At 41.9% G+C, this 12,065-nt stretch overlaps 1 protein-coding gene across 4 annotated transcripts in view; it reads left to right on the top strand.

Annotated features, from left to right (window-relative positions):
* Positions 1-9,700, top strand: part of Met (MET proto-oncogene, receptor tyrosine kinase) — a 107,364-nt gene extending 97,664 nt beyond the window's left edge. For all 4 annotated transcript variants that reach the window (XM_027389942.2, XM_035452056.1, XM_027389941.2 and 1 more), the window contains 2 exons: positions 7,131-7,267; positions 7,371-9,700. In XM_027389942.2, coding sequence (XP_027245743.1) covers positions 7,131-7,267; positions 7,371-7,581 — 348 coding nt within the window. In that variant the 3' untranslated portion in view covers positions 7,582-9,700. The remainder of the gene's footprint in view (positions 1-7,130; positions 7,268-7,370) is intronic.
* The last annotated feature ends 2,365 nt before the right edge of the window (positions 9,701-12,065 follow it).

Raw genomic sequence — 12,065 nt, 5'->3', positions numbered from 1 at the left:
AGTTTTATTCATAATAGCTCCGAATCAGAAACATGCCTAATATTCATCACCTGGAGAGAGGATAAGTGAAATGTGATGTGCTGGGGAGATGCCTCAGATAGTAAAGTGCTTGCTACACAGGCTGGAGAGTCTGTGTAGTCCCTAACACCCACACAAAAGCTGGGCAAGGCAGTACACACCTGCAATTCCAGCCCTGGGGTGGCAGAGTCAGGGAAGATACCTGGGGCTTGCTGTCAATCCAGTCTACGCAAATTGGTGTGCTCTCTCAAAAAATGCAGGTGGTGGGGCTTAGAGAGATGGTTTAGCCAGTTAAGAGAATTTGCTGCCCTTCCAGTGTCCATGTAGCAGCAAACAACCATCTGTAAAATCCAGTTTCAGGGTCTGGCCTCTCTGGATACCAAGCAACGCACATAATATGCATACATGCAAGCAAAATACCCATACATGTAAAATAAATGGTGTGGTGTGGAGGACCTCTCTCCTCCACACATATGCCCATGTACCCACATACATACACACATACCCACATAAATACCCCCACACACACACACACAGAGTGATATGCCTATATAATGCAACACCATTTGGTAGTATAAAAGAATGATTGTCATATGCTGCAGTGTGACTAAAACTCCCAAAATTACATCAAGTGAAAGAACATAGACTCAAAAGAGAATGTTTGGTGATTCCATTTGTGAGAAATTTCTAGAAAGCAGCAGAAATATAAACAAAACAGATAAGTAGTTGCCTGTGACTAAGAATGGGGATGGGAATTGATTGCAAATGGACACGGGGGAACTTTCTAGGGTGTTCCAAGTGAGCTAAAACTGGATGGCAATGGTGTCTATAACCTAGCTGAATTTTTCCAGCATCGTTGACCATATAGAGATAATCAGGGAATTCTAAACTCGGTAAAGGAGAAATCATCAAGAAAGGGCCAATCCAAAGGACCATGAAAACTAAAACAAACTGCAGAGAATCAGTGCTCTCTCTCTCTTTCTCTCTCTCTCTCTCTCTCTCTCTCTATCTCTCTCTCTCTCTCCCTGAAAGACACCATGATACTGTGACATGGGAGCCACACACCATGCTGCTTTGACGAACAATCGCTGATAGCATGGAATAATTTGGGTAGAGTTTCACTTCATAAGCAGCATGCTCTTTTGAATGTTGACATGGAACACTTCCAAAACCATGTAGTAAGTTGAGCGTATATTGAGTCCTACAAGCAAAAACTTGCCTGTATATCGATAGGTTCTGTTTTTAGCCGATGCCCTGTAGAATTTGGCCTCACCAAATACTCTTACATGCATTTGGAATCAGATTGGAGTCACTTCCCATGAAATTACTCATGCCTGGCCAGCGCCATTCAGTGGCTCTCACTTAGCACTAATGCTTCACTAAAGTCTGAGTCCTCACTTGTGCAGTCCAGCTGGCCTTTCTCAGCCTTCGTTATGCTTCATCTCCCAGATGATGTCACCCAGGGTCACCCAGCCCTTCCTCCAAATAGCCACTTCTTTTGGTTTCTAGACTGCACCACCTGGTTTTCTTCCTGCTTCTTGATTTCTAGAGTCTTTATTTCTCTCCGTCTTTGTTCCTCGCCGCCTGTCTTCTTTCACTCTCCTCCTTTAGGTAGCTTCCCCTTGGGATCTTTTGAGGGGTCAAGTGACCTCGTCGTTGAGATCACTCTCTTGACAATCACCATTGACCATGCCTGGAGGTCATCATCAACATCAGGACTTCCTTAGGTTCAAAATTAAATTTTTTCCTCATCTGCATCCTCAACTCGGTTTCTATCAATGTCATCACTGTCTTGCAATGTACCTACTGCACATTCTTGTCAGTGGCCCTTTTTTAGGTCTTCACATTTTGACACATGGAGATAATCATGTCACCACTGATACCACAATCTGGGTAGAGAACAGTCTGTCACCCTGAAAATGTCCTTGCCCCACTTTATACTCGGCCTCTCCCAGAACCTGGGGATCACTGACTTGTCTCTATAATATTTTCCTGGAATGTTGTGTAAAACAGAATCATAATCCTGGTCATAGCCTTTTGAGTCTGTCAGCTTCACTCAGAACAATGCATTGGGAACATACGTGTTGTTCTATCAGCAGTTTTGATGGGTCAGTTCAATCTTCAGTTGTTTTCTACTGGATTGAAAACCCATGAAACTTACCATTTTGTCCATATTTAAATATACACTACAATAGTGTCAACTGTGACACCTTTGGTATGACAAATCTCTAAAACTTTTTTCTTCTGGAAAACTGAAACAATGCCAGTTGAGCAAAGACTTTCCTTTTCATTTTCCTCCAGCTTCTGGCTACCCTTCCATTTTGTCTTTAAGAGATCAACTGTATTAAATGCCTCATAGAAGCAAAGTTACAAAACATTTGTCCTTTTATGACTGGCTTGTTTCACTTAACGTGATGTTCTCAAGGTTAGCCATGCTGTAGCATATAATACAGGCATCCTTCTTTTCTCAAACTGAGTGAGATCCTATTGTGCATATAATAGAATCATCTGCTGGTAGATATTTAGGTTTCTTATGCCTCTTGACTGTCATGAGTCATGCTGCAATAAACTTGCAATAAGCAAATTGTTTAATCTTCTTAGTTGTGTTAGATATATACCCAGAAGTGGGAAATAGTACCATATTCTATAGAAAGTAGTTTGTCCTTCTGAGTAGTGGGTCATTGCATAGATATACCAAGTTTAATTTGTTCACTCACCATCTGAAGGATTCTATTTTTAGGCAATTACCGACACATAATTTTAATTGCCACTACATTTGCTTAAAAGTTATTGTGTGAATATATTTTTGTTTGGTTTTAGATATTTAGGAGTAACACTCCTACATATTCAAATTTGTAAGAAAGTGCAAAACGTTTTACAGAGTGACTGTGTTATTTTATCTCCCAAATGGTGCTCCCTGTGAGTCCCAGCCATTCAGCATTGTCACCTATGCTTGGCATTGTCAGATTGGGGAGGTTAAGTTAAGCTAATAAAGCTGTGATTGCTTTTTAACTGTATTTCTCTAATGACTGCTAATATTGAGCATATTTATATGTTTGGTGTCATCATTGTATCTTTTTTGGTGACATGTTTAATCAGTCCTTACCCCCTTTTGTTTTGAGCTGTTTGAGCTATTTGTGTATTCTGGATACAGGTGTGTCATCAGACAAGTGTTTTTGTTGTAGTCTAGCACACTGCTTTTCTGTAAGCTGTAGCCCTCTAACTTCTGTCCCATGAGTCCCTTCTGATGCCATTTCCTTAGGTCTATGTCATTCAAGAGCCTCTCTTCTCCATCTACTCCCTATCCATATGGATCCTGGATCTCTTACAACTCTGGCTTCCTTGTTCTTACAACAACTATAAAGTTATTTACACTTCAAGGTTATGACCAATGTTATCCCATTCTCAGGATTAAATAAAATAGTAACTTGGGGACAAAGTGATGCCTATGTGTGCTACACTATATGCTAGGCGCTCATCTGCCACTGACTTGGAGTAAAGCTCCACAGGTTCCATGCCTCTTACACTCAGGCACCCTTCCCTGTTCTTATTCAGAATCTCCCACGAGAGGATTTGTGAGCCAGCTTCCCTACCCCCTTGGACAAGGCCTCATTCATGTAGTCCAGGCTAGTCCCAAACTCACAATATAGCTGAGGATGACCTTGAACTTCTGGTCCTCTTGCTTCCACATCCTGAATGCTAGAATTGTAGGCATGTTCCACCTTGCCTGGTTTTATATGTGCTGGGGGTGGAACCCAGGGCTTCATGCATGTTTGGAAAGCACTCTACCAACTGAGCTACCGCCCCAGCCTCTGGATTCTCCTTTAGCCTTAAGCATTTTTGTGGTCACAGTCCTCAAGCACACAGATCAGTCATGTCTCCTCAATTTCAGCTTCACACATTTTCAACATTTGCAAACCTTCCCCCACAGTCCTGTTTTAACCATGTCTCCTGTCGCCTACTCCACAGGTCCGGAAGTGTGACTTCCAGTGTAGAAATTTAATAAAAACAAACATCTGCTCTTTCTGGAGGGAGATAGGAGCTTGAAGAGGGATCTCTAGCAGTTCAGACTGGCCTCGAACTCATTGTTACTCTGCCCCAGCTTCTCACATCTAGGACCCTAGGTGTTTGCCACCATACCCACCTATATGTGCATAACCTTGCTGCTGCACCAGTCCATCCAGAAGTCTGATGGCATATACCCTGGAGACAATTCTGCCTAGCCTGGGGACCCGTTTTCTCTCACTCTTTCCATAATCTTTGTGAGTGCCCTTTGACTTCTCACAACATCTGTACCTCTTTTCTGTCATCAGTCTATATTACAGTTGTGTTCTTATTGCGCAATACTGTTAAAACACTGTTTAATCAGCCTGGGACCTCTCCAGTAACTTGGACAGTAACCTACTTGTACAAGAGCAAAGGTCAACAGATACTTGCTCAGTGGACTTAAATTTTAACTCAAATTCTAGAGCTTAAGCATTGACACCATAACTTACAAAAATAAGATTTACATGAAAACTTTGATTTTGAGAGACTGGGTGACTCCTCCTGGGAGTCAGGGGAGATCTGTGTTCTCTACTTTGATCAAAGTATTCAGTGATCTTAATAACTCTTGAATCGGGCAGAATGGCTCAAATTTATAACCCAGCTCTCAGGAAGCAGAGGTGGGAAAACTGTTCCCAATTCAAAGCCAAACTGGACTACAGTGTGAGACAGTGTCCCCATTCCTACAAAAGGGGGGTAGGAGGACTCTTAAGGGCTGACAGGTGGTTTGATGGGTAGAAGTGCTTGCACACAAGCCTGATGACCTCAGTCTGCTCCCCAGCCTGATCCCACAAGGTAGTAGTAGAGACCTAACTCCTGAGAGTTACTCTCTGATCTCCGCACACTTGCTATGGCATGTGTGTGATTGCACACACACACACACACACACATACACACACACACACACACACACACACACACACACACACACACACACACACACACTTTTTTTTTAAGAAAAAGAAGTGGTAACTAGTAGGATGGCTCAGTTATTAAGAACACCTACCACTCTTCCAGAGGACCTAAGTTCAATTCCCAGTATCCACACTGGGCAGCTCACAACTGCCTGTAATCCAGCTCCGGAAAATTCAACACTCTCTTCTGGTCTCCAAGGGAACTTGAACACACAAAGACACACACACACACACACATACACACAAATAAAAATAAACAAATCACTTGAAACGGGAGAGATTGCTCTTGTACGTGGACAAAGGGAAAGAGCCATTAACGTGATTGTGCCCACAACTCCAGCAACTAGAGAGCTACCCTTGGAGCTTGACAGTTTTCTTCTGCCTCAAGATTCAAAGCCATGCTTTACTCTCCTTGCTAAGTATCCAGAGCTACATTCAGTTCCAAATTCCATCTTTCTGGTATAGATTGTCTTTCTCTAACACACACACACACACACACACACACACAGTTGTACCCTGCCCATTGGCTCTTTTGTATGGGAATGACCTGCAAGTGTTGCCTGGCAAGAACTGATATTCTGAGTCCTCTTCACAGGGTGATTTACACAGGTTGACTTACCTCCTTGTCACCTTTGGTACATGGCTTGGGGGGCAGGGGCCAGTTGTGATATGCATGACCTGTGCTATTCTGAGTAGGGAGTTTTAAATCAAGAAAATGTGAAAGTTCAGTAGACACAGAAAGACCTGAGGGTCAAGAACTCTTTAAATGTTTATACTGGTGTGAATTCAGATATATTGGGGGGTTTTAGCAATTCCCTTAACCCCTCCTTGTCTCTCTGATATAACTGGCACTTTAGCATCTTCAGGTTTATTGAAATTAGTTTTCAATAGAGAACTGTGTTGCCTAGCAATTTGATTAGTTCTGCTTCTAATGCAGATTTTTACTTACATACACTGATTTAGACCTTCCCTTTTAATATTGACATTTAGAAATGGTTACATTCCCCTTTGTTGTGTGTGTGTGTGTGTGTGTGTGTGTGTGTGTGTGTGTGTGTGTGTGTGTGTGTGTTTGATGTGTGTGCCTATTTGAACATGTATTCTCGTGTGTGTGTGTGTGTGTGTGTGTGTGTGTGTGTGTGTGTGTGTGTGTGTGTACATTCATGTGCACACAAGAGAGATGCTTATGGAAGCCAGATGCTGACACTTGGTATTTTCTTCGGTCTCTCTCCATTGGATTTACTGAAGGAGAGCCTCTTGCTGAGCCTGGAGCACTCCCTTTAGCTAGTCTAACTAGCCATTTTGTCCCAAGTATCCCCCATCTCCACCTCCCAGACTCTGTGATAGCAGAGAGACCACCATGCCTGCCAATCTTTTGTGGTACTGAAGACATGAACTCTGATCTTCATGATTTCATAGCAAGTACTTTGTCTTTAGATATAGTTACGATTCCTGACTCTTTAAATTGCATATGTTTTTGTGTTTTTCCTACATGTGTGCCTGTGTACCACATGTCTGCCTGGTGTCCACGGAGGCCAGAAGAGGCTTGGATCCCTAAAACTGGCTCAGCAGCAGTTAAGAGCACTGACTCCTCTTCAGAGGACCTGGGCTGTGTTCGCAACACCCACATCAGACACACACAACCACCTGTAACAGTTCCAAGGGATCTGATGCCCTCTGGCCTCTATGGCCATCTGCACTCACAGCGTGCACAACTTGCACAGGCATGCAAGAATATGTAAACAAAATTTTAATCCATTTTAATATCTGGGAGACCACCATCTATAAAAAATACAAAGTTGTGGCAAAACTATTGAAGGAAAAGGTAGGAACATGTTGGTACTTTGACCCTACAAGAAAGAACTCAAAAACTGTACCCCACCACCTGCAGATTAAATCTTAATCATCGTGTAGATTTCACATATTCTTTCTGAAAACTGTAACTACTTGTAATGTATATCTCATCTCCTTCTGGTTTAAACAGGCCATGAAATGTATAGCGCTTACTAGTTTGTCTTTAGGGAAACTTCTGCCGTAAATAGCAATGGTGTTAAATATGTCAAGCCAGGGTTAATTCCAGAGACCTGCTGCTGTTCCCTTCATGGCTGTGTGGTTCTGCTTCCCTCACTTGGCTTCTCCTCGATCTTGTGTTATCAGTGGTCCTTTGGTGTTCTTCTCTGGGAGCTCATGACAAGAGGAGCGCCTCCGTATCCTGATGTGAACACATTTGATATCACCATCTACTTATTACAAGGCAGAAGACTCTTGCAACCAGAATACTGCCCAGACGCCTTGTAAGTAAGAGTCTCAGTGGGGCCCTCCTTTACATCTGAAACATGTGACTTCTACAGAAGCACTTGCCCTTGTGTCTCTCACAGCATTTCTTTCTAAAAACAGGTATGAAGTGATGCTAAAATGCTGGCACCCCAAAGCTGAAATGCGCCCATCCTTTTCTGAACTGGTGTCCAGGATATCGTCAATCTTCTCCACTTTCATTGGGGAGCACTACGTCCATGTGAACACTACTTACGTGAATGTAAAATGTGTTGCTCCATATCCTTCCCTGTTGTCATCCCAAGACAACATTGATGGTGAAGTGAACACATGATGGATAGGAGGCCCATCAACCCCCTTCTAGCAAACAATGGTCCATAACTTCTCCGACAGTTCTCACTGCCTGGCCTTTGAAAGGTCACCCAATGTTTTTGCTGTTATTGTTTTGTTTTTGTGTTGCTTTTGCCAAAACTTCGCCACTATGAGACATTGATTTGCTATTTAAATTCCTGGATTCTGGGGAATTTCTCACCTGCCCATGCATCAGACACAGAAGCATGGTCCCCACAAGCTGAGGGCCAATGACAACCTGCAGCTATGAGAACACTCCTATCTCATTGGAGTTCAGAACCTCAGTTCTGGGTTGAAGTTTTTAAAAATCAGATTTTTGGTGAGGAAGTGATACAGTGAACCTTGAAGATTTCTCATAGAAAACTCAGAAGATATGGACTCTTGCAAGATGAATATGGTGGCCCCAGCAGGCTGCTGTTGGAATTCCAGTGTTTTCAACATATTCTGTTGTGTGGTGATCATGAACATTTTCCATTTTTGATGTTGTCTACCTATCAGGCAAACATTCCCTTTTAAACTTTTATATACACATTCCTTTGGTTGGATGACTATCCACAGACAATGTACTTATTTTTCAAGATAGCATGACATGAGGTGTGTTTATAAATTTTCAGGGATTTTGTGTATTGTACATAGATGATGATGGGAAGATTTTTTCAAAAACAAACACAAAAACTTTGTTACAGTAAAATATTTATCATGTAAATCTCAACAGTTTAGCCAGGAGCTAGGGCTCACACCTATAATCCCAGCATTTGGAAAGCTGAGGCAGACACACCACCACAAGGTCGAAACCAACCATGGCCACATAATGGTTTAGAGGCCAGAATGGGCAAGAGTGTGAGACCCAATCTCAGCAAACAAAAATTCAACTATTTGAGAAAAATTTTGTTCTGCTCTAGTGAATGTGGACACGTAATTTTTTATCTGTTTTTTAAATGGCAACTCTGAAAATAAGTAACTTGTGGTGATAAATCTTTTTAAAGACAACTCAGTATGTTTTTAAAGGACAATAAAACTGAAAGGTGCACTATTTCCAGTCATGGCTTGTGTGTAGACAAAGAAAGGGTCAATGGACTGGAAATATTTGCCCTTTCTCAGGTGGAGGCTTCTCACTAAAACAATTGGAGGCAACACTTTTGGGGAGCCTCATTTTGCATTAGGACGTGGTTTAGGCTAAATAAAAGCATATTTTCAAAACAGACAAAAAGCCACTTGAAAAATCTTTAATGAATAGTTTCTCTGGACAGGACTTTTGCCATGTTTTGCTCTGTGGAATTCTGTGCTTACTACTGTATAGTGCATGTGGCTTAGGCTACTCTAGCTGGTTTTGTCAATGTAAACATTGAAAGTATTATATTTTTATAGAAATGTTTATTTTTAATGCTATAAGAACATTTTTGTTAGGCCACAGAAATACTGCACTGTGAACGTTTAAGAAGAGGTATGTGAGAGTTGGATCGACAGCAGCGTGATTTTTTTCTAAATGGCTGTAAATTGTGATAAGGAAGCATACTGATTGCCAGTACACCCCACCCTCATTACATCATCAGGACTTGAAGCCAAGGGTTAATAGAGCACACTATGACATGGGTGTGCTCTTCTGAAACCCAATAGTTGAATTTGGCTGTTGCTGAAGGAAAATGATGGCAATCAAAAGGTCTTTGATGGTGGTGGAACATAATCAGAACACATAAGGAACTGTAGTACAGATTTATTTCAAATCAAATAGTACTGCTTACCAGTTCACAGAGCACTGCCAGCGGACAGCAGAAAACGGTGATCTGCTCTGTAGAAAGAAGTAGCTGTCTCTATGAGGTCAAGAAAGCGAATCCACCAAGAACAGAAAGAGCTGTGGAAGGCACCCAGACCTGTATATACATGCTCAAGAACGCTGCAATGTGAAAATCATGTTTTCTATTTATGAACCTTCCTAGGGTAATGTGTCTGGACAGATTGTGCAAGTAAATCATTCTTGTCAGAATTAGAAACTTGTCACTGCCTATACCTGCAGTTGAGCTGAATGGTACTTTGTATTTTAATAATTGTTCTGATAAATCATACAGTTAAAATAAAGTGACGTAACATCTTGTCTACTGTGAGTTGGTTATAGCTAGTCATGCTTGATTATCTACCTCATTTACATAATGACAGAGGAAGCCTAAGATTGATTTCACCTGGCTCCATGGCACTTCTCCATAGACCAGATGCTGATTCTTTAATGCATGGGCAATAGCTACATTGATTTGCATGCCTGACTCTCTGAAGTCTCTATCTTGCTTCGGGTGATTTGTCCTGAGTTCTTAATTCCCTGCATTTTCTGGCATCCTTTCCCCTGCTAGAGTACTTGGCTTTGTTAAAGTTAAAACTTGGGGTCTTCTTCAGCAAGATGAGTATCCATGGGACAGAAGCTGTAACAAAGGAGCTGCAATGCACAGTTGACAGAAAGATGGATTCCCAAGTGGCAGTTGGAAAGAGATGCCTTTTTGTCCCCTCAAAATACCCCCCTTTACTTACCAGAGAAACTCCATTCAGGTTATATCTATATTCTTGAAATGATAAAGAAACTCAAAGATGATGTATCAGTCATCTAAGAAATTTTGTAGCACTTTGGGGAAATTTGATTCTTTAAAAATTCAAGTTTGTACAGATGTTGAAAAATACAGTGGGAGCTCATTCTTTCTTGCCTGTTCACAGCCAGACTTGAGCCAGGGTCTGAAGGCTCATACCAAGTCCATTCATTCCTCTGACTTTTGAAGGCATAATCCTATCTTCTTTATATCCCTAGCATTTGACCTATAACTACTGTACTGAACCGCCAGTTTCATTTCCTGTCTGCCACTTTAAACCATCCAGGAAAAGTTCTTACCTATGTATCTCCTGTGACATTTGTTGGATGTTGACACAAGATAGGTGGGTAGGGACCTTCTGAGGAAAGTGATTGTCTTAGTTGAGGTTGCTATTGCTGTGATAAAACACCATGACCAAAAGCAGCTTGGGAAGGAATGGGGTTTATTTTGGTTTACAGTCACAGTACAGTCCATCATCAAAAGGAAGTCAGGGCAGGATCTCAAGCAGGTCAGGAACCTGGAGGCGGACCTGAAGCAGAGGCCATGAGGCATCTTGCCTACTGGCTTTCTTGTCTTGGCTTTCTCAGCTTGTTTTCCTATAGTTGCTGGACGACCAGCCCAAGGTGGTACTACCCTCGGTGAGCTGGGTTCTCCCATATCAATCATCAACCGAAAGAATGTACCTCACCTCAGTCTTGCCCACAGGCAAGTCTGGAGGGGACATTTTCTCAACTGAGGTCCCTCCTTCTAAACTGACTCTAGCTTGTGTCAAGTTGTCATAAACTAGCCAGCATAGAAAATAATATGGGCTGAGGGATAGCTTAGTGATTGAAGTACTTGTCACACAAGCATGAGGACTGGAGGTTAGACCCCTAGAATCCATGGCAAGGCCAGGTGAGCATGGCAGCCAGCCTCTAATTCCAGCTTCTGAAGGCAGAGATGGGAATTCCCCCAGAACAAGTATTTTTAGTAGAATCTGGGATACTGGAAACCTTGCTTCAAAGAAAGTGTGCTGGCTAGTTTAATGTCAACTTGACACAAGCTGGAGTCATCTGGGAAGAGGGAACCTCAACTGAGAAAATCCGAACACCAGATTGGCGTGTGTTAGAGTTTCCTAATTAGTAATTAATGTGGGTGGTCCCAAACTACTGGGGATAGTGCCAGTCCTGGGCCCAGTCCTGGATGGTATAAGAAAACAAACTGATCAAACCGTGAGCAAACTAATCAGCTGTACTCCTCCATCGCTTCTGCTTCAGTTCCTGCCTCCAGATTCCTCCCCTGCTCGAGAACCTGCCCTGACTGCCTTTGATGGTGGATTGTGATGTGGAACTGTGAGTTCCTCCAAGGAACTTTGAGTCATGGTGTTTTATCACACCTTAACTAAAAGAGTGATGAAGGATGGTTCCCAACATCAACCACAATCCTCCACACGCACACACACCCATCCCAAAGTACACACACATACAAAATGTACACAAACATGCAAACCACACCCACCCATACAAAAATAGAAAAAGAAAAAGAAAATTTCTTTTACATAGCTTTCTTTGATGTTCTGAATATTTAATTGTAGAAATTTGCTTTCATCTCATGATGCAAACATCAACTATATTTTTACTCTTTGACCTACAGGGCAAATTTTATCATTGGAATAAAGGAAGATATATATAATCTGTAAAAATATATCAAATGTTCGGGTGATGACATCTTCCCAATTTATTAAAAAAAAAATAAGAGTGGTATGATAACAAAGAAAGTGTCATTGTTATCAAGCAGCTTGTATGTCAGGTATTGTTAGATAATGGGGTTGTAAAATTGTCTGTCCTTCTTGCTCCAAGGAATTCAGTTGGTAAGATCGACAAAAGTATACCATTGGTGAATACTACACCTTGGCTTT

The sequence above is a fragment of the Cricetulus griseus genome, assembly GCF_003668045.3.
Source record: "Cricetulus griseus strain 17A/GY chromosome 1 unlocalized genomic scaffold, alternate assembly CriGri-PICRH-1.0 chr1_0, whole genome shotgun sequence".
Lineage (NCBI taxonomy): Eukaryota > Metazoa > Chordata > Mammalia > Rodentia > Cricetidae > Cricetulus > Cricetulus griseus.
The sequence above is the reverse complement of the archived record's forward strand: the minus strand, read 5'-3'. Positions and strand labels throughout refer to the sequence as shown.